General features: G+C 37.9%; 1 protein-coding gene across 12 annotated transcripts in view; it reads left to right on the forward strand.

Annotated features, from left to right (window-relative positions):
• Positions 1-23,792, forward strand: part of SIPA1L1 (signal induced proliferation associated 1 like 1) — a 225,431-nt gene that overhangs the window by 142,222 nt on the left and 59,417 nt on the right. For all 12 annotated transcript variants that reach the window (XM_049825433.1, XM_049825432.1, XM_049825431.1 and 9 more), the window contains 4 exons: positions 2,972-4,792; positions 15,144-15,274; positions 15,881-16,069; positions 23,422-23,596. In XM_049825433.1, coding sequence (XP_049681390.1) covers positions 3,295-4,792; positions 15,144-15,274; positions 15,881-16,069; positions 23,422-23,596 — 1,993 coding nt within the window. In that variant the 5' untranslated portion in view covers positions 2,972-3,294. The remainder of the gene's footprint in view (positions 1-2,971; positions 4,793-15,143; positions 15,275-15,880; positions 16,070-23,421; positions 23,597-23,792) is intronic.

Consider the following 23,792-nt stretch of genomic DNA (forward strand, 5'->3'; position numbering starts at 1 on the left):
GTTCAGATGAATTGGAGAAGCACATGTTTTCTTGGTTATGCTAGTTTGTCCTCACCATATTCTGTTCATGTAGCAATTCTGCTACTTAAATATTTAACTTCCTGCAGGTTTTCCAGTTCATAATATCATCTGATTATTGGTAACTGATGGTCATTTAAATCAAGTGTAATTCACCCTGTCTTTGATGCCTTCATGTCTTGCAAGTGATGAATACGAGAACAAGTACAGATTTTCATTATTGTTCCTTTTCCATTAAATCTGATGACCAGTGTACCCAGGACCTATGCATTAGCAGTTTTTAATGTTATCAAATGTAATGTTTTTACTTTATTGAAGCTAATCGAACCTTTTAGATCAGACTGTTAGGTCTCAAATTAGACACCAGGACAGGAAGGTCTAGGGAAGCAACCACAGACAGGTAGTTACTGTGTCCAAAAAATCTGACTGAAGTGATTTAATTCATATAAAGATAGACACAGGCAAGGGAGGAGTTCAGTTTTTCAGACTATGATATTAACTATTACCTTAATCATTAATTGCCTGTATTCCAGCTGCTACAGCAGATGAAGTAGGACAGTTGCAAAAACCTGCAGAGCATGAAACAGCTGGTCCCCAGCGTGAGACATCCTTAATGCTGAGTCAGGAAAATGTACTGTGTGGTCATGTAACTAATGACTGTACTACACATATAACAGGTCAAGAATAAGTTCCACATACGACTTAGTTATATTTTTTCATACATGATTTTATAGGTTTACTTTATAGGTTATTTCTCCTTAATTATTTAGGATGGTTGTCCTACATTTTTAAAGGAGAAAAAAAATTATTAGGGGGTGGGCGGAACTGGTAGCATTTGGGATGCTTATATGGTTAGCACCAGGCTTGTCAATTTTTAGAGCTGCTGTGTGAACTTGTGCCCTTAAGTTAATGAGAAACTTGTACTAGTAGGTTATGTGTTGCAGCACTTGAGGGGGAGGAGATGTATACTTTGCTTTCAGAGATATTGATGGTGGAAGGGGAACGGTGAGGGACAAGAGGTCTTGGGTTTCATTGCAGGCTATGAAGAGGAGTGTGTGGTAGTGGATACACTTCTGCCTGTTTTGTGTTCCACCCTCATCTTGACTCTTCCTTCACTATCCCTTTTAACCTGTCTTCCTCCTGCTCTAAATCCTTACCAGTTTTCATACAATTTTCCTTCCATTCTGCCTATAAAAAGCAAGCCTGTATAGCTTTTTAGAAAGGGCTATGCAGTGTTCCCATTTCACAGAGCTTATTGCATAAATGATATTTGCTATGGCACTGTTGAAAAGCATAGACAGAACATTAGGTTATGTGATGGTGCACAGTGTTTGCATTTTTCCTTTCTTGATCTGATTTGTGCACAAAGTTGTTTCACCAGCTTCTTCACTTCTTAGACTGGAGAGTGTTTGAAATTCATAAAAAGTTACAGCTGAAAATGCAGTAGGTTTGCAACAGCTGCATGGATAGACTGCCTTTCTAAAGTTATTCTAATTATATAGGTAGAAAAAACTGTTATTTCATCAGTATCCTTGTAGCAGAATTACAAGGAAAGTAACTGCAAATGTAAATGGTTGTGCAAATACAATAATATCCTAGATCACTTGCACTGTTCTTGTCGTGTGTGATGCAGTCACCTTGCTTTTTAAGTATTCCTTATGTGTTCAGCTTTATATAAATAGCAGCTATTTCAGAGGGGTGCTGTCTATGGCAAGTGAAGTTAAAACATGCTGTATTTGGAGGCAGAAAGTGCCCTGGCCTGATATTTAATTGGTGTGGAGCAAAGTACTCCATAGTTTTGAGAAGAGACTGCAGAAAGTACTAGTTTCCGTGGAAGCATCAGAAAGCCTTGATTCGTAGACAATACTGTATTGTCAACGTGGTGCTGGTTCAGCAGCATCTCTCTGCACACATTTGGCAAATATTTAAAGGCCACATTTTGTGTAATTGGTTTAGCCTTTGAAAATTATTAACCTCTTTGTTAAAGGATGCACACAGCAGTGCAAGATTTTATCTTGACAATCTCATGTTTTTGTCTTCTACTAGTAAGGATGTATTAATGGATTATTTTTTTTAGCTCCTCAAAGGGTAGTATACTAAATGCTTTGTAATCACTTCAGTACTGATGAGGTATGGGAAAGCATTTAATTTGCATGGCTTTGTAAAGCTGAATTATACAGGAGCTGTGGCAGACAATATTTTGTTAGACAGGGAAATCAATGGTACTTTTCATATCAAGTTATTTAAAAGTATGTTTCTGTTTAGCTTTAGTCTTTTTATATGTTGTGAAATCTGGGCAGAGGTTAATACATGCTTTCTGGATCCAGCTAATCTGCAAATAAGGCTGTGCAAAACACAATAAATGTTATTGACAGCCATTCTATTATCATTTTGTAATCTTTTTGCAATTAACTTCCTTCCTTTTTTTTCTTAGCATATTATAGTTATTTACATTAATGGAAAGGTTGAATAGGCATTGTTAATACCTAATTGCAACCAAGGATGTATGACTTGTAAATGGTAAATTCTTTAAAGCATTTATAAACAAAATTTGGAGTACTGATCTGGCTCCTCTATAGTTTCTACAGGAAATGTATGCTATATGTGTCCTTCAGCTGCGGAAATTAGCTCCCTGCTTGTGCTTTGTAAGACTGTCCACTAACACGACTAAGAAGTATTACTTATCACTCCATAAGGAAAAAATTGTATTTAGGTATGGAGACCAAGTGTACAAGTATTTTTTTCAGAAAGCAAACCAACAATATCTAGAAAACTCTTCATCACTGCATAACACAAGAAAACTCTGCATTTTTGAGATGATCAATGAGATTTAAAAGTGTGTTTGTTAGAAATATTAATTCTGTGTAATAATTACTTTGACAGTTTCAGTTATGAAAAAAGTTATATATGAAATGATTATTAATGCTTTTATCTCCCTTTTTCTCTGTTCTAGGCTTAAAAGAAGTGTAAGCGATTGGATTACAACTCTGACATTTTGGAGCACAAGTGATGTTAAAACAACTTGAATGTAATAGAGCATGGCTACTTCTTAAAATGCAGAAGTTAACGGAAATTATTGCTTATCAAAACCTACTGAATATCTGAATTCTCTAGACATCCTGCATTTAACTGTGTCCTTAAATGTCAATGATTAAGATCTCATGCAACCATTGTATATTTTGGAGACTATTCTCCAAAAGAGAACTGTGCATTTAAAAAGCAGAAATGACTGTTTTCTCTCTTGGAACTTACTAAGGTTGAACATACTGAAAGATCATGACCAGCTTGAAGCGGTCCCAGACCGAAAGGGCCGTTGCCACTGGGGTATCAGTTGGAACAGATGGCACCTCAAAAGTCCATTCGGATGACTTCTACATGAGGCGCTTTAGGTCACAGAATGGCAGCTTAGGATCTGCAGTCATGGCACCAGTTGGACCTCCTCGCAATGAAAGTTCCCATCATGTTACCTCTACGCCTGGAGTCCCTAAAATGGGGGTCAGGGCAAGGATTGCTGATTGGCCCCCAAGGAAGGAAAACATCAAGGAAACGAGCAGATCTAGTCAAGATATTGAAACATCAAGTTGCCTTGACAGCATGTCTTCTAAAAGCAGTCCTGGGAGTCAGGGAAGCTCTGTTAACCTGAATGCTAGTGATTCTGTCATGTTAAAGAGCATCCAGAGCACACTTAAAAACAAGACCAGACAATCTGAGAATCTAGACTCCAGGTTTCTTACACCTGATGGCTATCCCAGTTCCCCAAGGAAAGCTCTTCGCAGAATAAGACAGCGCAGCAACAGCGACATTACCATAAGTGAGCTTGATGTGGATAGTTTTGATGAATGTATTTCACCCACTTTTAAATCTGGACCATCTCTGCACAGGGAGTATGGCAGCACATCTTCCATAGATAAGCAGGGAACTTCAGGGGAAAGTTTTTTTGACTTACTGAAGGGCTATAAAGATGAAAAGTCTGATCAGAGAAGCCCAGCCACAACAAAGCTCAGTGAACTCCTGATTGCCAGTGGAAGTAAGGGTTCAGGATTCTCTCTAGATGTGATAGATGGACCTATTAGTCAAAGGGAAAACCTGAGACTCTTTAAGGAAAGGGAGAAGCCACTCAAGAGACGCTCAAAATCAGAGACAGGAGATTCATCCATTTTTCGTAAGCTGCGCAATGCCAAAGGTGAAGGGGAGCTTGGGAAGTCTTCAGATCTTGAAGATAACAGGTCAGAAGATAGCATCAAGCCTTGGACTTGTCCCAAGTGTTTTGCTCATTACGATGTACAGAGTATTTTATTTGACTTAAATGAAGCAGCAATCAACAGGCATAATGTTATTAAAAGAAGGAACACAACCACAGGTGCATCTGCTGCTGCTGTAGCATCGCTTGTTTCTGGACCCTTGTCCCATTCTGCAAGTTTCAATTCTCCAATGGGCAGCACTGAAGACCTGAATTCAAAAGGAAGTCTCAATATGGACCAGGGGGATGATAAAAGCAATGAACTTGTGATGAGTTGTCCTTATTTTCGTAATGAGATTGGTGGGGAAGGGGAGAGGAAGATCAGCCTTTCCAAATCTAATTCAGGTTCCTTCAGTGGATGTGAAAGTGCCTCGTTTGAGTCGACTCTGAGTTCTCATTGCACGAATGCTGGAGTAGCAGTTCTGGAAGTTCCCAAGGAGAATCTTATTTTACATTTGGACAGAGTAAAAAGATACATTGTCGAACATGTAGACCTTGGTGCATATTACTATCGAAAATTCTTCTATCAAAAAGGTAGGTAAATTTTATTTCTCCTTGTGTTTTATTGATGATTTTTTTTCTTACCAACATAAAAAATTAAGCTGATATATAATAGTATTTGCAAGTTTGGTTTTTGGTTTTTTTCTTTAATCAGCAGTGCTTAAACATGTTATATTTTACCAATCAGTACATGCTATGTCTAATAGTCTTTCACAGTGCTGGAGTAAAAAAAAAAGTTGACGATTTTTAGTACTGATACACATAACAGTTAGAAATGGCTATGAATTATAAATGTCTTGAAACACAGCTTTGGTATCCATGGGAGTGGGCAGGGGTTAGCACTTGAAAGATTAAAAAGGAAATTAAAATCCTAAAATATGAGAACTTTCTTCCTTCCAAGTCAAGACTTGATATTGAGGATTTAATGGAATGTGCAGCTTGGAAAGTTAGCATTTACAATAATCTTTGGACATTTTAATATCTTAATTATCCATTTCAAAATGGGGGGGTCTGTTTATTTTAAGTCAATGATACCATATAAATAAAGATTAAAATTTTACTTACTATTTTCATTGTAGCCATCACTGTAGAGAGAAAATTCTTATTTGTCAGATTTTGCAGAAAGAAACTATCACTGTACATACATAACTAGATATACACACACATGGGTTGCAGTGACAACAACGTGTCTGAAAAAACAGAGTATAATTCTGTATCACATGGCTCTTGAAACCCAGGATTGTAATTTCCATCAATGCTTTTTGACCTATAGAAACAAGCAAAACTCAAACATTACCCAGATACCCCCCTCATCAAAACAATGCTGGCACCACGAGATGCAGATCTCGCTGTCTTTTCTTCTTGATTCTGAAAATGATCAAAAAGGAGTGCAGACCAAGGTCCTTTAAAGTTTAAAAGAATTCTGTCTGCAGGATTGTGTGCCTTGCTATGGTACGTTGTGATGGATAGAACTGGTCTAATGACCAGTGCTTGTTACTTAGCTACCCTTGATCAGGATTGGGTTTCATCTCTTCAGCGAAAGCAGCGCGAAAGAGCTCATTTCCTGCAGATTAAAGCAACAGTAATGCCTGGTTAAAATAAGTGGATGGTCAGTTCAAAAAAACTTCAACCCATTAACTGTATGTTACAGCTCATCTCCCATTTTTCCCTTGCCTCGAAATAGTCCATCTCTTGCCTCTTTTTCCTGCATTGTCCATTGGTTGGGTGGCTTTTGTCACGCTTTCCATAGTCTCATTTTTCTGCACTCTTTCTGGGGCTGAGATAGCCTTTGCTGTATGGTTTTTGAGAGTGGTGATCCATATCCTTTGGAGAGAAAGGAGTGAGGAAAAATATTGGTTTTCTGAGAACAGTAGGACAGATGCGCAATATAGGATGAGGTATGTTTGGAGGGGAGAGCCTGAGATTAGAGACCCTTGCCTGCTATTAACTTCCTTTCTGTCTCCCTCCAGAACAATTTGATTCCTTATCACTCAGGTAAGTTTTGCAATCGGCAACTAAGGCTGCAGTTTCGTGTTACAGCTGACCTGATTTAACAGCATCTCAGCACTAAAAGGGGAAGGCTTTATTTCTCCCCCTTCTTTGTACTAGTACTCTTTGTTTTCTGAAAACTTGATAAGCCAGTTTAGTTCACTAACCAAGCAGAAATCTTGCCATCACAATAAATTTGCTTTTTGTTGCTGGGTTATTTCTCTCCAGTTTTAGTGAGTCAAATCAGCTTTCCTTGCAGTCAGAGAAGTGCTAAAGCCTAGTGCCAGGTAAGCAATGAGAGTTAACAGGAGAAGAGGAAGGTGGTGTGAGTGGGATTTCAGCCATTAGGCAACAGCAATTCATTAGTTTGGCTTATCCTTAAGGGAAACCCTCACCCTCATGCTACTACAATGCCAGTCACCATTATATCTCCATTTCTTTCTAGCTGTAATTAAGATTAATTAGATAGAATCAACACAACCTAGTCCTAAGGGTATTGGTGAGGGGTAACCAGATATAAAAGTGTCAGTATATGTATGGAGTGGGTTTGGAGAGAAAGAAGCATCGATGATTTTTTTATATTTTTTTTTTATTTTTCCCTTAAGCCTTAAAACTGGATTTTAAATTCACTGTGCTCACGTTCAGTCCAGCAGGCACAAGCCGGAGGCATTGTTCCTACCATAGATTTTTTTGTCTGAAAAGAGATGTGCTTCAGAAGCCTCATCAGATATGCCCAAACCCCACTTTTTACAAGTACCAAACACATTTTGTTGACCACCCAGTGTATCGTCTTTCCCCAAGCAAACTTTAGACTGATCTGAATGTGATGGGATAGTGACAAAACTTAAAGCAGCAGGAAAAAAAATCAAGGAAGTCAGTTGTAACCGGAAGTTTTTATACCATGAAGCAAGTAATGATGCAGAAACTTCCTTGTTTAAAGAGGTTTGATCTTTATGATGTTATGAATGGAACAGACAGTGACAAAAGACAGTTTCAGTGGGATCAGCTAGTTGAGTCAGCAGGCCTTGGGTAATTTTATAGTCTTGAAAGCATAAAGCAAACAATTCTGGTTCAGCAACAGTAACTTTTAAAGATCTGAAACCAGGAAAATTACACAGAATTTGAGAACTACTGATATATCCTAGAGCTTGTAAAGAATAAAGTGATGACCCAGAGAATTGTAATCCTTTAGTTTGTTTTCGTGCCAACTTGAAATAACAAAGCAAGTAACTATCAACAAAGAACTGCCAGTTAAAAATCATTAATGATGCTAGTCAGCATGATTTAATGAAGTCTTGTCACAAAAAAACCCCACACACTGTTAATCTTTTGTGTCATAAAAAAGAAAAAGAGTGAAAGCCATTGCATTGGTAAAGTCCATTTTAATTTCTCCAAGGTAATTTGGTGAGATGCTGATGGTGACTTCACTGAAATCTTTAATTATATGGAAGTAATAGCTCATTCTTTACAGTTATTGTTACTTGGACGATAGATGCATCTCAAATTTTAGCAATGTATGGGGGAGGTATCAGTGAGCTGGAATATTACTAACATGGTCCAAATTAATTAAAATATCCTAATCTAGTCAGTGTAAAATATTTGCATGTGACATTTATGGATGAGTCTTGTGTAAGTTCATAGATGAACGCAAATGGATGAGCATTTGTATGTGAAAGAGATACTAAGGTGAAATCAACATATTATTTGACCCTTTACAGAGCAGTGGTAAAACTATTGATAAATAATATTCTGGCCTGGTGTCCAGACTTCTAAATGTGAGAATACTGGTGGAGACAGCTTAGAGGAGGTTAGAAAAATAGTACAGATATTGGGAAAAGAACCTTGTATCTCTAGTTCCCAAGGCTGCATTTGGCTCCTCTACTTTTATATCCGAGCTAATTGTGCAGACTTCCTTTGTACTGAGTGGAGAGAAATGAACCTTGCAGGATGATACAAGTTGCAGTCTTATTTCCCTCAATTCTCTACAGAAGCCTTATAAACAACTAACTCATGGAGATGTTTATGCTTACAGGAGCTGAATGCTGCTCTTATATTGCAAAAGATGTATTTGCAAGGTGACTCTTTAAAGGTCTGCTTGATAGGGGGACTTGTAATTAGAAATCTTAGTCTAGACATTTATAAGCACTGAGGTATGTGGTAATGCTAGTGCTTAAAAAAACAGAGGGGAGAGCGAAGCCAGCAGAAGAAAAATTTGTGAGGGTTGCACAAATTTGACCTTGAAATAAGATTAAGCTTTGAAAAAAAAGGATAACTATAAATGGGAAAAATTTATTAAAGGAAGTTGTTCATTTTACACGGCAGTCATGGGGTTTTGTATGATATTTCCCTTCTCTTAACTTCACTGCCTGAAAGGACAGTTTCTGACCCTTTGAGTTAAGATAACAAGGTCTCTTCTGGCAGCTCTGTTTCTTAGTCTGACAGAGTCCCATCTTTTAATATGCCTCTTTATTGGAGGGGTTTGCAGTTTGTATAGATCTAGTAAGTAGCTGGACAGAGTAAGACTGGCTTCAGTTCAGTATTGGTGTGCTTTCTCACTTGTGCCATAATGTATATGTACTATCAGCTCTGGCTGCTTGGTTGTGTCCAAGGGCAACTTTGTAATCTGGACCTTCTGGAGTGAAATCAGAATACTGGCTGAAATACACAAATGAGATCATTAATAACAATAAAAATATTTCAAAGTATGCTGGTACTGGGCTGTCCTGGTTTTGGCTGGGATAGAGTTAATTTTCTTCCTTGTAGCTGGTACAGTGCTGTGTTTTGGAGTTAGTGTGAGAATAACTTTGATAACACACTGATGTTCTAGTTGTTGCTGAGTAGCACTTATCCTAAATTAAGGATTTTTTAGTTTCCTGTGCTCTGCCAGCGAGCCAGTGCACAAGAAGCTGGGAGGGAACATGTCCGGGACAGGTGACGTGAACTAGCCAAAAGGAAATTCCATACCATAGACCGTCATGCTCAGTATATAAACTGGGGGGAGCTGGCCAGGAGGGGCAGATCGCTGCTCGGGTATTGGTCAGCAGGTGGTGAGCAATTGCATTGTGCATCACCTGTCTGTTTTGGGTTTTCGTTATCTTTCTTTTTGTTACCTTAATTTTCATTAAAATTATTATATTTTTTATTAGTGTTGTTGTTGTTATATTTTATTTTACTTTATTTATTAAACCATCCTTATCTCAACCCACAAGTTTTACTTTTTTTTTTCTGATCCTCTCCCCCATCCCACTGCGGGGGGCAGTGTGTGAGCAAGTGGCTGCGTGGTGCTTGATCGCTGGCTGGGGTTAAACCACAACATGGGCAAAATTTAAAAAAAAAATTTTAAAAAATTTAAAAAAATTCCTCCCTTTTTCCCCTCCCTTTTTCCCCTCCCTTTTTCCCCTCCCTTTTTCCCCTCCCTTTTCCCCCTCCCTTTTTCCCCTCCCTTTTTCCCCTCCCTTTTTCCCCTCCCTTTTTCCCCTCCCTTTTTCCCCTCCCTTTTTCCCCTCCCTTTTTCCCCTCCCTTTTTCCCCTCCCTTTTTCCCCTCCCTTTTTCCCCTCCCTTTTTCCCTCCACCGTGGCACCAAATGTAAGGGCCAGGAGTGGAAAGGGCAGATTTCAAGAAGCTACCTGTGAATTGTTCTGGGGCTACTTTCTGGACTATTTTTTTCCTTGTAGAGCATTCTAACATTTTTGTTTGCCCTATGATTGTGATGAGTATAAAACCTTGCAACTACTTTTCTAAGAAAATACATGTTAAGACAGCTGATGAACTTCAGTTTTGATAAAAAGTATATTTTTTGACAGAAAGGAGGAACAAGTTGTTCAGGCCTTCTTACTGAAATGTAAGAGAAGATGTCTTTTTGTGTGAGAAAGTGAGGTTGTTTCTTACATAACTTTCTACCCCCCACAATTCATTTCGTACTATGGACTGTAATGCTTCAGTTCATTTAAAAAAAAAAGGCAGCAAAACCCTTGAACTCATGGCTTCTGGACATAAAATTACAGTTGCCAGAGAAAGGGAGAGTCGTCTTAGGTCAATCCAAAACTTCTAGTCCTGTCTTCTGGCAAAGGCCAGCAACAGATACTGAAGGAAGAGTAAGAACAGGGCAAAGACATAGCGTTACTTTCCGGGTGTACTTTGCCAGCTTCTGGACATGCCTAGATAATGGACTTCATAACCTGGTGATAGTATCATTTGTGTTTAGTAGTCTTTGGACTTACCTTTCAGGCATTTATCCAGTTGTCTGTTACCCTGAATAAACTTTCAGCCTTCACAGTACTCCTGCAGGAGCAAGGAGTTCGGCAGCTTGAATACAGCTTGCTCATAAAGAGCCAATTTTTACTGGCTTTGTCTGCCGGCTTCCAGAATGAAAACTAGGGTCATCAGATTAAACAGTCTCACTGCTAGGTGAAAAAGTTTGGTTTTCTCACCTTTCTTTGCTATGTGTTATTTCATTAGCCCTCAGCCATGTTATTCCCCTCAGTCATGTTTTGTTGTCCTTCTCTGAACCTTTTCCAATTGAGATCAGGGCACAGTATTTAAGACAAGCAAACAACAGATTAACATACTATCGTAATGTTTTCTGTTTTCTACTTAGAAATTCTGAATGTATGGCCATAACTTATCATCGAGACTTGTATTTCTTTCCCATACATGTGTAAAAGCTTTGTGTATATATTCTGGATGAAGTCTTACACATGTTTGTACAGTTAGGGAATGGATTAATTATTAGCAATAAAGTACTTTTCAAGGAGAACCATGCTTATTAACCTATCTATAGCGCTTGATATTGAAGACTTATTTATTAACAATAATAAAACCATGGCGATGGAAAAAAATTCTTCCATCAGCTTGTCTAAGTGCTGCTTAGAAAAGAGACCATATCACTCTAGAGGAGCAGTCTGATTCTCTGTGTCCCCCCAGTTGTGTCTGGGAGTTACGGTTCTCATGGAAATAACCGAGAACATCTGTTTAGCTTTGGTCATCCTCGGGCAGTAGTCGCTAACGTCGTTACCATTTAGGACAAATTTGAGTTACTGGCTTAAAATGAAAGACTTGACTGAGAAGTAAATAGTTTCCTGAGCTGGTTTTATAATGAGTGAGCTGTTGGTCAGCTTTCCTTTAACTGTTGGCAGCCAGTAAAAAAACCCTTTGCTCCAATGCTTTAAATTTCTGCATATCCTATCCCCAAATCAGTACCTTTCAAGTAGGTGGCTAGACTTACAGAAAATTTACAGTTAACAGTCTGGTCACGAGCAACAGTCTGAAGACGTTAGGACTGAGCTCTAAAAATGCTGCTCTCTTGTTCCCGGAGAACTACTGGGCAGAGTTTTCCAGTGCCGTAAATGCTCCGGTAGGATTAGAGGGAAAATGCTTGATGCAGAGTTCCATTCTGAAGCAGAATGTTTGGGATTTTTGCTTCTAGTCTGATTACAGAAAATACATCAATTGAACATGATATTCAAAGGTAAATATGATAAAAGCACAAAAAACCTCATATCAAGTGCATTTACTTGGATTTCCTTTGCAAGGGAACTCGGATATCTGCCAGGAAAATGAGTATTTACACTTAGGTTCTTTCACTGGAAGTTTCTTTCAAATTATATGATAAATATTTAACTATTTTAAAAAGTATGTCTAATCTGTTCTGATGACCAGGTACAAGCAATTAATTACTTCTTTTTGGCATGGATTTATAAATTAATTTATGACTGTTGCTAGTTGTCTCCTGCATGTCTCTTAGTTAAATAATATTTCAACAGTAGTTTAAATGAAATAATGTCAAGCTTGAGAAGTGTTGCTTTCAGTGAGATTCTGTGTGGGGTGGAGGAAAAAGCTGTCTTCTATGCTATTCATGTTTGGCATAAAATTCTTGAATTATAGTTGTGAAGTAACCCTTGTTTTGACAATAAAACTCCTTATTAATTACCTTTTCATTGGCTATTGAGCTGTGTGCACTTAAATTCTGGTACTGCTTTTCCTGCTACAGGAAAGAGAAATGGTTGGATGTAAGGAAATTCAGGATTTAGTAGAAAATCAGGTGGAGATGCACAAAACCCTGTACCACAGGGAAAAGTAGTCAGATGTGGGGATATATACTGTAGCTTGCAGAATGAATACAGACACGGGGTAGAGGAGGAGAAAGAGAATAAAGACAAAGGTGAAGATTGAATGACTCTGTAGTAAATGTGAATGGAGGTAAGGGCAGTGTGAATAGAAGAGAGGACGGAGGAGATGCCTAAGAGAGCAAGACAGACAACTGCCCAGTGTAAAGTGAAGGGAAAGAGGATAAAAGACATTTCCTATTAGCAGAGAAATGTATAATTCCACACTGTGCGTTTTTCCAAATGAATAGGAGCTAGATAAAAAGCTTAATCAAATGATACAGAATTGTACATGTGTGTTAATGCAGCTTCAAACATTCCTCTTACCAGCCTTCCTAAATGTATTTTCAAGATAGAGAGTTTTCTTAGGAGAAATTATTCTACATCTGAATTGCAGGCTAGACTGGTTACAAGATGCACAAATTTTATCATCTGTGCAGTTGTCAGTACAGAAAACTAATGTAATTTTTGGACCCTTCTAGTATGTACTACCAACACATCTTTTTTCTTTAAAATTTTCTATTGTATAAACAAAGGTACATCAATGTTTTTAAGTCATAAGTATTTTAGTGTGGAGATGGCCAAGCTATCTCAGGTTTTGGAAGCTGCATAATATGCTGATAGAAAATTGGTCTCACATTCAGAATGACTGTGCAGCTTCTGCATTGACCATCTCTGCCATAAACCAGTGAGCTATAAACAACCTGAAACAAGCAAGTTACTTAGTGGGGGGAAAAAGAAATGCTAGGGTGCTAATAAGATGGTTTGGGTTTTTAAACAGTGGAAGATCTCTGTTGTGTTTACAGGTCTCATATCAGTGGAGTAGTGTAAAGATTTAATTAGGCTTATGTGGATGGTCTAATTTATTCATAATTTCCCCACTCATGACTAATTCAGTCACCCAAAACTTAAGCCAATATTATTCCACAAGATATTAAAAGAATTTTGAATCTTAATTACCTCTGTGCAGAGTATTGGCTTTTGACAACTTGCAGAGGAATTTGGTGGAAAGCAAGCTTTTTAATGCTGTGAGCATGTTTCTTTTATGTCTTACATGCTCTGAAATCTTAAATGAAAGACATTGAGGAAAGGGTAGTAAAATACCAGATACTCAGGAATAAAATAGAGCCCCCAAGGGCTTAAAGGGGTGGACAGCTGTGTGAAGACAAAGGTATGATTCTAGGGAGAACTAAGTTCATAGGGAGAGAGCACCTGCTTGAAAAACATATAGTGTGTTGGAGGAAAGTATAGCAAGAAGCAGTAAGTATAATTTTAAAAAGAAATTGGAGAAAAAATGAGGCACTCAAATTTTTAATGCCACAAGTGATTATTCATTGGAAAAAATTACGGCCATTCACTTTGGATGGAGTGTATTTCAGTATCTATTTTTTTGGTATTTTTAAAGATGTAGTTCTTGGTGATGACATTAAAATATTTTACATTTTATCTCTATAGCAGAATAGCCCATATTAGACTGTTTTTAAAGTTCTTGGCAAGTTCTGGTTGTTCTAAGAATAACAAGTAATCTGTATATAGTAGATCAGGCAGTATGGTTACGTCTCCTTTCAGGGCCGTTACATCTTCTTTTTTCATTCCACAAATTTCACATTTCTTCTTTGAATTGTTGAATTTTCAGATAGTCCTAACTTTCTGGGTTTGTGCATGTTTAAATTCATTCATATATGCAGATATGCAGTGTATGAAAAGTGATGACATAGGACTTATTGTACAATGCTTGACTTCCATTTTTTGACAGTTTCTCTTAAATTTTCCTTTCAGGTATTGTATGCTTAAATTCAGTTGTTGTCACTTAAGATATGTGCAGCTTTATTTGTATGTTGCTGCATTGGTGGTGAAATACCTCTGTCATCAGTCGAGATAGTCTGTAACACTCAGAAGGCTCAATAGAAGAGCCTTCAACACCAATCCCTTAAATTGTTGAGCTTTAATTTTTGTAAATGCACTTTTCTAATATTTTTTCATGTAAAGCCAAGCTTTACATGGGCATAGTTAAACAAATATAAAAATGTATCTTAAATAATCTACTGTTCAGCTAGTGAGCAATTTCTCCAGCCCTGTAGTCTCCTTTCTGCCACCTTCCCAACTAGGATAGTTTTAGACTCATTTCTTAGCACTTTAAATTTACTCTTAGGGTTGTTTGACATGTTACTGTTAAATATTTATGCTAGTCACTTTGTTTCTTGTGCTTTGTTCTATTTTTCTATGGTACTGTGCTTTGCTGCCTTTTTTTTTTTTTTTTTTTACTATGAACAAGTCTTTAACTTCTTTTTCAGCTTCATCAGTTTTTCCCCTTTTATAACTGAGTAACTTGTTTGACTGTTCTTTGCTTTTTCCATGCAAAAATAAATAAGTTGCATCCTTTACTAAGTACAATTGTTTGCCACTCCCATTTTAACAAGGAGTGGCGAGTTTCCCACTTCAGTGCATTTGACTTCTTTGGTTTTATCTTTAAGGGGGGTTGTACTTATTTAGCTCAATGTGAATGAAACAGATTTCGATATAAGAGCCAATTTAAGTGGTGTATCCTGTTTTAGGCCTCTTTAAGCAGAGATGCAATGTTGAATTTCAGCCTTCTTGTATAAATGGAGCTCATTAGAGAACTGAAGCATGAGAATGAATTCCTGAAGACATGCTCTTACTGACTCTAGTGGAGCTGGCAGTTAATTTCAAATATAACAACTAAGCATGAAATATAGTTGAAGTGTAAGAAGTAAGATGGACTTTTATTTGTGTGTTCTTTTTTTTTTTTTTTTTTCCTGTATTATGCAAGAACACTGGAACTATTTTGGGGCAGATGAGAACCTGGGTCCAGTAGCTGTGAGTATAAGAAGAGAGAAGCCAGAGGAAATCAAAGAAAATGGACCTCAATACAACTACCGGATCATATTCAGGACCAGTGAGGTAAGCAGTTCAGGAATGGTAGTAAAAGACACCAGAAGTCAGCAGGGAAAACCAGGTGGTATGTGTGAGGTTTGTGTGCTTTTCAGCAGAATCTCCTGACAAAGTTATGCCACATGTTTATATTACACAGAATACAACTAAGCGTATCAGTGAGTGAGTTATTCCATAACATCCAATACAGAGGAAATTGTGAAGGTTGTTTTAGTTAAAGCTTGAGAAACTTACAGAAGCTGTATTAGCTAGAAGCCAGCAAAGAGGAGGGAAATTACTTCCTCCACTTTTATACGTGACAGTGGGTGGACCTTAGAAGCATACTTTTACAATTTGAAATGCTTTGCTAGAAATGGTACTACTAATGATTTCCAGTTATTAGGTTCTTGTAAAACTGAAATCTGTTGAATCATTTGAAATATTCTGACTACTCTTAGCTATCAGTGAGTGACATTTTGTGTGTCAGTGTCTATTTCATGCAACATAAGTTATTTAGTGTCCTCAATCTCTATTGAGAATTGGAAAAATAGTACGTTTTGCTCTACTGCTATTGCTAATCAACCTTTTCTCAGGGCATAATTCAATATATAAGCTCTTTTTGTTTTGTATGCTTAGCTGATGACACTAAGAGGCTCTGTGCTGGAAGATGCTATCCCTTCAACTGCAAAGCATTGCACAGCCAGGGGACTACCCCTAAAAGAAGTGCTGGAGTATGTGGTTCCTGAGCTGAATATACATTGCCTAAGGCTGGCCTTCAACACTCCGAAAGTCACAGAACAGCTTATGAAGCTGGATGAACAAGGGGTAAGTGCAGAGTTATAGAATGAGACAAATTGTCTTAAACTGTCAGATTATTGCCAGGAACTGCAAAATTACCTTTTAGCTTTAAGTGATTATTGTCAGTGTATTAAAATGCCTCATTTAAACTATAGCTTGTCATCTGCAGGGAGAGTTATGTTGCATGTCTTTCCCCCAAGTTTTGCAGAATCTTTGATATGTGTCAAATCAAGTTCGTTGCTCTAAGTAGTCTAAAGTTTTAGATTAATGTTATGGCAATTGTCCATTTTAGTTTCCTTTAAAAGAGGCTAAGTGATTGTTTATTGAAGACTGTGGGGATGAGGGAGTTCTGTTCTGGTTTTCTTACTGCTGTTGTAATAAGAATAGAAATCTCCCATGTTACTAAATGTTCTGTTGTAATATTCTATTGGGACAAGCTTTCCCAGACAGACAGGCAGCACCCTGGTTCCCCCCCCCGCCTTCTCTCCTTCTGAAACAAACTACATGGTGAAATATCCTAAGCCTCCTCTTCATACAAGTGTTTTTCAATTAGGTGATAGTCCCCTGGTCTCTTAAAGATGGAACCAAGGCTCACTAGCTGTATAGCTTAGACTTAGCACAATGAAAGTCCATGAGTAAAGTGAATTTTATGATTAAAAACTTCGACAGTGACATTTAACAGCCCTGAGTAGAGACTGTCTCTTTCTCCTGGTCGTTTTTGCTTCTCATGATCAGCCTTTCCTGCACAGAATTAACATCTGTGTTATTTCTTCTTGCTGTCAGTCTAACATTGCCATCATAAAATTGAAAAGGACTAATCATTATCTGCTCCACAAGGGACAGAATATAGGTATTCTAAACAGGTTTATGAGTGACTATCATGAAGATTTTGTCAGCCTCCTCGTGGTTTGGTTATTAAAATGAACAAGGTAGAGAATCCCCAAATAAATACCTACCACAAGCAAAACTTGAGCAAAACACTTTGTCCTCTAGTTAGTTTCAGAACCTCATCTATTTCACTAAGAATAAGAGAGGATGAAGAAATGGGTAGCCGTGGCGCGCTCAGAGCATCCAGACTAACATGGGAGTGGTTATGTGTGATCAGCCCAAGGTAGATGCAGCCCAGAATTGTCACTGACCATGACCAACAGCGGGTGCCTGGCTAAGAATATGAGAACACAACGAGCATGGAGTGATACCTTTCTAGCTCTTGTAGGCTTTTATAGGGCTCTCCATCCTATCCCTCTGCTTTACCAGTTTCATGAGTCCTAGTTTAGTTAGTTCTTTCTCATGTAGAAGTTGTTCTGTAGTTCTGGTCATGCTTTTGCCTCCCTCTGGAGTTTTTCCAGTTCCCCTTCCCCTCTCCCACATCCATTTTAAAACAGTGCAGTTTTGAAAATGGGGAAAAATTTTGGTTTAGTATGCTTTTTATCTCTTCCATCTCTAATAATTACTGATATTTTATTTGCTTTATGGCTACTGCTGAACACTGGAAGTATCTTTTAATAAACACCTAAGATCCTGTTCCTTAGGGGTATAAGTCAGAGCTCATTGCTGTGGATATAAAGTTGGGTATCTTTGTACCACATGGATCACTTCAAGCTTTACTTGCCCTAACGTTCATCTGCCATTCTTTTGCCCAGTTGTCCACTATCAAAGGTTCCTTTGGTAGCTCTCATAGCCAGTCTTCAACACCAATACTGTAGAGTAATAACTCAGTAATGTTAGCTAACTTGATTACCTTACTGCTCATCACCTCTATCGGGTTGCAGAAGTGTGTGTTGAATGCTGTATGTCCAAGTTCAGATCCCTGCCTTACTCTACTGATCATTTTCTTCAGCTCCTTTTTGTCTTCTAGCCAGTTACCTGTCTAAGGAAGTTCCTTTTTCTGTACCCTGGTTAATGAGAGTTTTTAGGATTTTTTGAAGAAAAAGCTTTGTTAAATGTCTCTTGGAAATTCAGGTATACTCTGTATCAGCTGTATCCCCTGCATGTGCCTATTGGCTCCTGCAGAGAACAACACTGCAATGATCCAGCAAACACGTAAAGGTTGAGGGGAGATGGGTTTACTGTATAGCCTGCTAAAAGAAGGATGGAATCTTTAGATGCTTATGCTGCTCAGTATAACTATTCTCTTTCACATGATGAGATCCTAATAAGTTAGAGGCCTGAGTGATGATTAGAGCAGTGATTCCAAATATGCACATATTCAGTGTTTATGATTTGTTACCTGAGCCTAAACCTAATCTGCACTTCATCCAGAATCAAATTTATCAGGTTCTTGGAGACTCAAGGATATCTTTCAAATCTCTTGCCAAAGTTTTCTGTTTCAGCAGAGGAAGAAATGGAATTTAATTCAACATGGCTCCATAAGTGAGCCTTTGGATTCAAGGATCAGTACCTTCCAGATATGACCATCAAGAACCTGCAGTGGGAAAATTTTCACAAAGGAAAAAAATGTAGCAGAAAGGTCTACTTAAAATAATAAATTCCAAAGTTATTTCTAGTAAATATCTAATTTGAAAAGCAATTTAGCATAATTTGCTTCAGGAGTCAGTTATCTAAAAAAGTGTGAGGTTAAATTATCCTTATTTCATATCGTATATGTCATTAAGCTCCAACAATATGGTGTATAGTATAGTTTTCTGTTACTACTTAAACTTTTGAAAATCATTAAGGATAAGCAGTAGTTAAAATTGTATTATCTACATCAAAGTATTTTCTGTTTTTGTGGTAATGAAACAGTTTGACACTTCTAACAGAAAAAGATAAGCATGCTCTGTACTAATTAGAAGCTGCATTTTTTATCAATTCCAAGCTAACAGAAAAATTTGGGTAACAGCTGCTCTACTAATTAGGTACACAGAATGTTTATCACTTCTTCTTGCTGAGTGTCACACTGTTTCATTACAGTACAAACAGGTGCCTGTTTGATATAGCAAATAAGAAGTCTTGTAATTTTAAGAGTTAAGACTATAAAGTGACCTTAGCCATTGAATTTCACCCCGTAAGCCCTTCATTGAGCCAAATTCACATGCACTGGTTTTCGTTAAGATAGCCTATCTTTTTTTTTAGTATTTGAGTGAGGTTTTAAAGCAGTTGGTTGTTTTCATATTTAAGAATTTGCAGTTCTTTATTTGAATTGATCTGCTTTTGGCTTCCAGACTTCTGATAGCTTTCTCTGCTACATCTTAAGAGTCATTTTGGTGTGAGATTTTTTTCCCAGCAAAGGTTTCTGTGTGCAATGATTGAATCATCTGTTGGTCTTGTTTACGATAAACTAAACAGATTGCACTTTTCAAGTCTTTCACTGCAACATATTTTCTCTGAATTTCATATCACTTTTATGGCTGAGCTCTGTCTCTTATACTCTTTCAATATCTGCATATGACATCCAGTGTCAGAATGGGAATATTCTTCTTGCCCCAATTTTTTATCAGCGTTGTATGTCAAGCTGCATGTTCATTACTTTCCCTTGGATTGCTAGAGTCATAGTTACATCTGCTGTGGCCCCCATTGTCACCTAGCTGTTCTTTTTTTGGCTTTATTAAAATGCATTCATTTGAATGGTTCTGTGTTAAAAAGCAATGCAATTGTTCCATAGGGCTGTGCTAACTTCCTGGCTAATTACCATCTACTAATCTTTGCCTTGAATGCAGAGTTCACGGTAACTTACTTTAGGTTTACTTCCAAGTATTATTTAAAAATTTGAATATCAGGGCAGTTACTGATTTATTCCAGTAGAAGTTTATCTTTATGGCAATTCCTTATTCACAGATATACTGTGAAGTGTCAGTCGGTTTTTAGTATAATTCCATATTTGTAATATAAACTTGCTCACTGGTTAAATCCAAGATAGGCTTTCCGCTGTCTTGCACTGGGTGCTAGACAAATACTTGAAGTGTACTTTTCCCACATATATAAATATGTAAATACTTCTAGATTATTAAAATGAAGCTGCTACTTTAGGAGGTTTACCACAGCAGAATTCATCCTTCAACTCCTTTTTTTAGCTTTTACTTGGAGTTAATACACTTCTAAGGACCCTAGATTTATCAGAAGGAGGTGTAGTAATGGGGACTGCATGCCTTTCTTCCCCCCAATTCGCCTTTTTTGAATCAGAAATACCAGCTTGTGTTGTCCTTATGAAACTTTTTTTGACGTTCAGCAAATCTAAGAACATAGCTAGAAGGCATATCCTGCTCTTTGCATAGTCCTTATTTAGCTTCTTAGCTAAATTTTCAGTTTCAAAGCAATTTTCAAAGCAATAAAGGACAGTTGTTTGGTTGCTTGTGGATGCTGTGGATCCTGTTTATGTTTATGCCCTTGAAAATACTTCCTTCACCAGAAATTGAAGCTTAAATAGTGTAGGTGTGCTTGGTGAGAATGGTTTTCTTTGTCCTTATTTATTCAAGTAAAATTACTAGAAACTATTGTAATTAGCAGTGCAGCTACGGCATTGTGGTCCGATGAAACACTTCTACCCATTGTATTTCTCTGGGAGTGGACAAAGAGCATTATCTGAGCAGCAGACGTTGCCTGAACAGTCCAAGACAGGATCTGCTACTAATGATACAGAAATTGATGGCAGTGGTTATGGCAGGAGTGGCAGCAGTGCTACCTCTCACCACCCTTCTTCTCTCCCCTCCCATCTCCTCCTTTCCAACATGTCAGCAGTAGCTGGTCCAGGTTCTCTGTGAGAGCACATAGCCCTGTCGGCAAAGGCACCAAGTTTGGCTGCTGTGAGGCAATAAGCTTGCAGTGAGTGGGATCACGTAGTTTGCTAGCTAAGCAGAAATCATAGAAATGTACCTGCAAACTTCATCTAGCTCCCATGATTCCTGAGCAAATTTAAATCTTAATCAAACCATCGTCATGCAGAATGCTTTACACCAAAAAAAAAACCAAAACAAAAAAAAAACCCAAAAAACCCCATGAGCCATCCATCTGTGTCTGAATTGTTTTGAGCATTGTGTACGCTGATGGTTGTTTTGAATTTTTGTATTTTTTAGTGAATGGAGAGTTGAAATAATAATAAATTGTAACATTAATTTGCATGTGCTCAGTATTTGTTTTACAAATAAGTATCTTTGCTTCCAGTCTTAATACTAAGATGCCCAAAATATGCAGTTTTTATTCTTAAAGGTGAATGGTTTTGGTTTGGTCTCTAGTGCTGAAAGAGCATATTTCCTTTATGGTTACACAAAAGCATTTCAAATAGTTAATGGGAGAAAAGGAAATAGAAATGTTACTTCAACACACAAAATTTATTCCCCCACCCCACCCCCCCTGCTTTCAGTTGAAATTTTGGAAGTTGGCCCATGAATGTTTCTTTCATAAGGAATAGATTGAGATGAGGATGGGTAGAGAGAGCGGGGGTTGTTTAGCCTAGAGAAGAGAGGGCTCCAGGGAGACCTTATAGCAGCCTTCCAGTACTTAAAGGGGACCTACAGGGAAGATGGGGAGGGACTCTTTATCAGGAAGTGTAGTGATAGGAGAAGGCGTAACAGTTTTAAACTGAAAGAGGGTAGATGTGGATTAGATAATGGGAAGAAATTCTTTACCATGAGAGTGGTGAGCCACTGGAACAGGTTGCCCAGAGAAGCTGTGGCTGCCCCATCCCTGGCAGTGTTCAAGGCCAGGTTGGATGGGGCTTTGAGCAGCCTGGTCTAGTGGAAGGTGTCCCTGCCCATGGCAGGGGGGTTGGAACTAGATGGTCTTTAAGGGCCCTTCCAACCCAAATCATTCTATGATTCTATGCTGTACTCGTATTTTATTATAAGAAATTTGGATATATTTAGAAGGCGCAAGTCGGGTAGTCACTGTGTCGAGTGATAAAATAAGGGACATTCTGGAGGGGAAAAAAGAAGCCTAGAACTGTGACTTATTACATATGCTTAACTTCTCCAACAGGAGTAATCAAGCCAGGTTGCTCTTCACCCTTCTTTTTTCCCCTCGTTTTCCTACTGCTAATATTTTATCCCTGTCACCATTCATCCTTGGTAGTAAAAGAAGCATACAGTAAAGTTGCAATTTTCAGAGGTTTTTTAATTTTAAAATGTACTTCTAGAGACAGAGTAGGATGACTTCTGAGGGCTTTTAAATTATCCCACCATAAACATAAGATGTTAAAATCAATGAATTTCAGTTTAATTATCTGTGTCCACATCGTCCCAGCAAGTTCCAAAACCTTTTGTCTCGCAACCTGTGATAGAAGCTTTGAGAGCAAATCACAGTATATTCAGATGACACGTCTTCCAGTGCCCTTGCAAATAACTGTTTTCACTTCCCACTAACCTGTAGCCCAAACTTGCAAATCTCATGCCAGTTTCGAAAGACTTTCTTATGATGTTGCTCTGGCAGATCTGCTTGGTATTTATTTAAAATGGAGCCTCTGCAGAAATTTGTGTGAGGGAGGAAAGATTATTCACCCTGCAATAAGTATGCATTTTTACTAGATGAATTTCATGCGCAAACTCCAAGGCTCTCCTTTTTACTCTGCCAGTCGGAGCTCCTGCCTGCAAAATTGGTTTTGGTGATCGCAGTAAATGGCTGTGGGTGCTGCTTTCTTTCTTTCTGTTTCTGTAGTCCAGACATGAAGGGCACAGGTATGGTCCTTTTTGCGTGTGCATCAATTTGGAATTGGTGGGAATAGTTTGCTTTGAATAATCACAATTATGGTTGAGTAAAAAATTACTTTATTCACATCTTCGGTTTCTGCTGTATTAGGAACATCCAACATCAAATTAGAGGAAAAATGGAACTAAAGACCACAAATATATTTGAAGGTCTATGCTAGTAAATAGTATCTCTAAAGTATTACCAGCATTTCTCAATTTAGCTGTTTTCTTTGTTACTGCATTTCTAAGTCAAAGGCATCCAACTGAATGCCATGGCTTCTTTCAACATTACTAACACATGAATCCACTAATAGGTGAATAATTTTTATCTTGTCTTACATGCTGTGCCCTACCCTTCTGTGTGGAAGTTTCAGTATAGGATAGTAACCATGGTACCAGCCTAGGAGTGAGAGTCAAGTTCTGGCATTATTGAGCCAGCGCTTTCCATGTGGCTCAATGCAAGGCATTCACCATTGGCAAGCTGCAGTGTTGTCTTCCTAAAAATAAGGAACATAAATGTTTGTTTCACTTCAGAAAGCATTTTGACATCTTCTGATGAAATATGCCATCATTGAGGCAATTATAGTAGAAGACAATGAGAATATTTGGAACTAGGGTAACATTTGAAATCAAACTGATAATTAGGTATTTTTTTCTTCGTGAATTATGAGTTTATCAGAAAATGTGAAGAGAATTCAATAAATAAGTTGCTGCATAACTTGGTATACATATAAGATTTTAACCTTCTTCTCTTTGCAGTTAAGTTACCAGCTTAAGGTGGGTATCATGTACTGCAAAGCCGGGCAAAGCACAGAAGAGGAAATGTATAATAATGAATCAGCAGGTCCAGCCTTTGAAGAGTTTCTTCAGCTCTTGGGAGAACGAGTTAGACTCAAGGGATTTGAAAAGTATCGTGCTCAGCTGGATACCAAGAGTAAGGCTTTTTCATATTTTTTTTTCCCTTAAGTGAACAAAATGCATCACATGGTTGCTAACTGACTTTTTATAGAGAGTTCTTAAAAATAACCTCTTAGCTGTAGGAAGACAGTTGCTCAATATTAGAAGTGAAAGCAGAGCAAGTATGTAATTTGACCCATACCCATATGGTCTTTCAACTCTGGTAATTATTG

The sequence above is a fragment of the Accipiter gentilis genome, chromosome 22 (genome assembly GCF_929443795.1).
Source record: "Accipiter gentilis chromosome 22, bAccGen1.1, whole genome shotgun sequence".
Classification (NCBI taxonomy): domain Eukaryota; kingdom Metazoa; phylum Chordata; class Aves; order Accipitriformes; family Accipitridae; genus Astur; species Astur gentilis.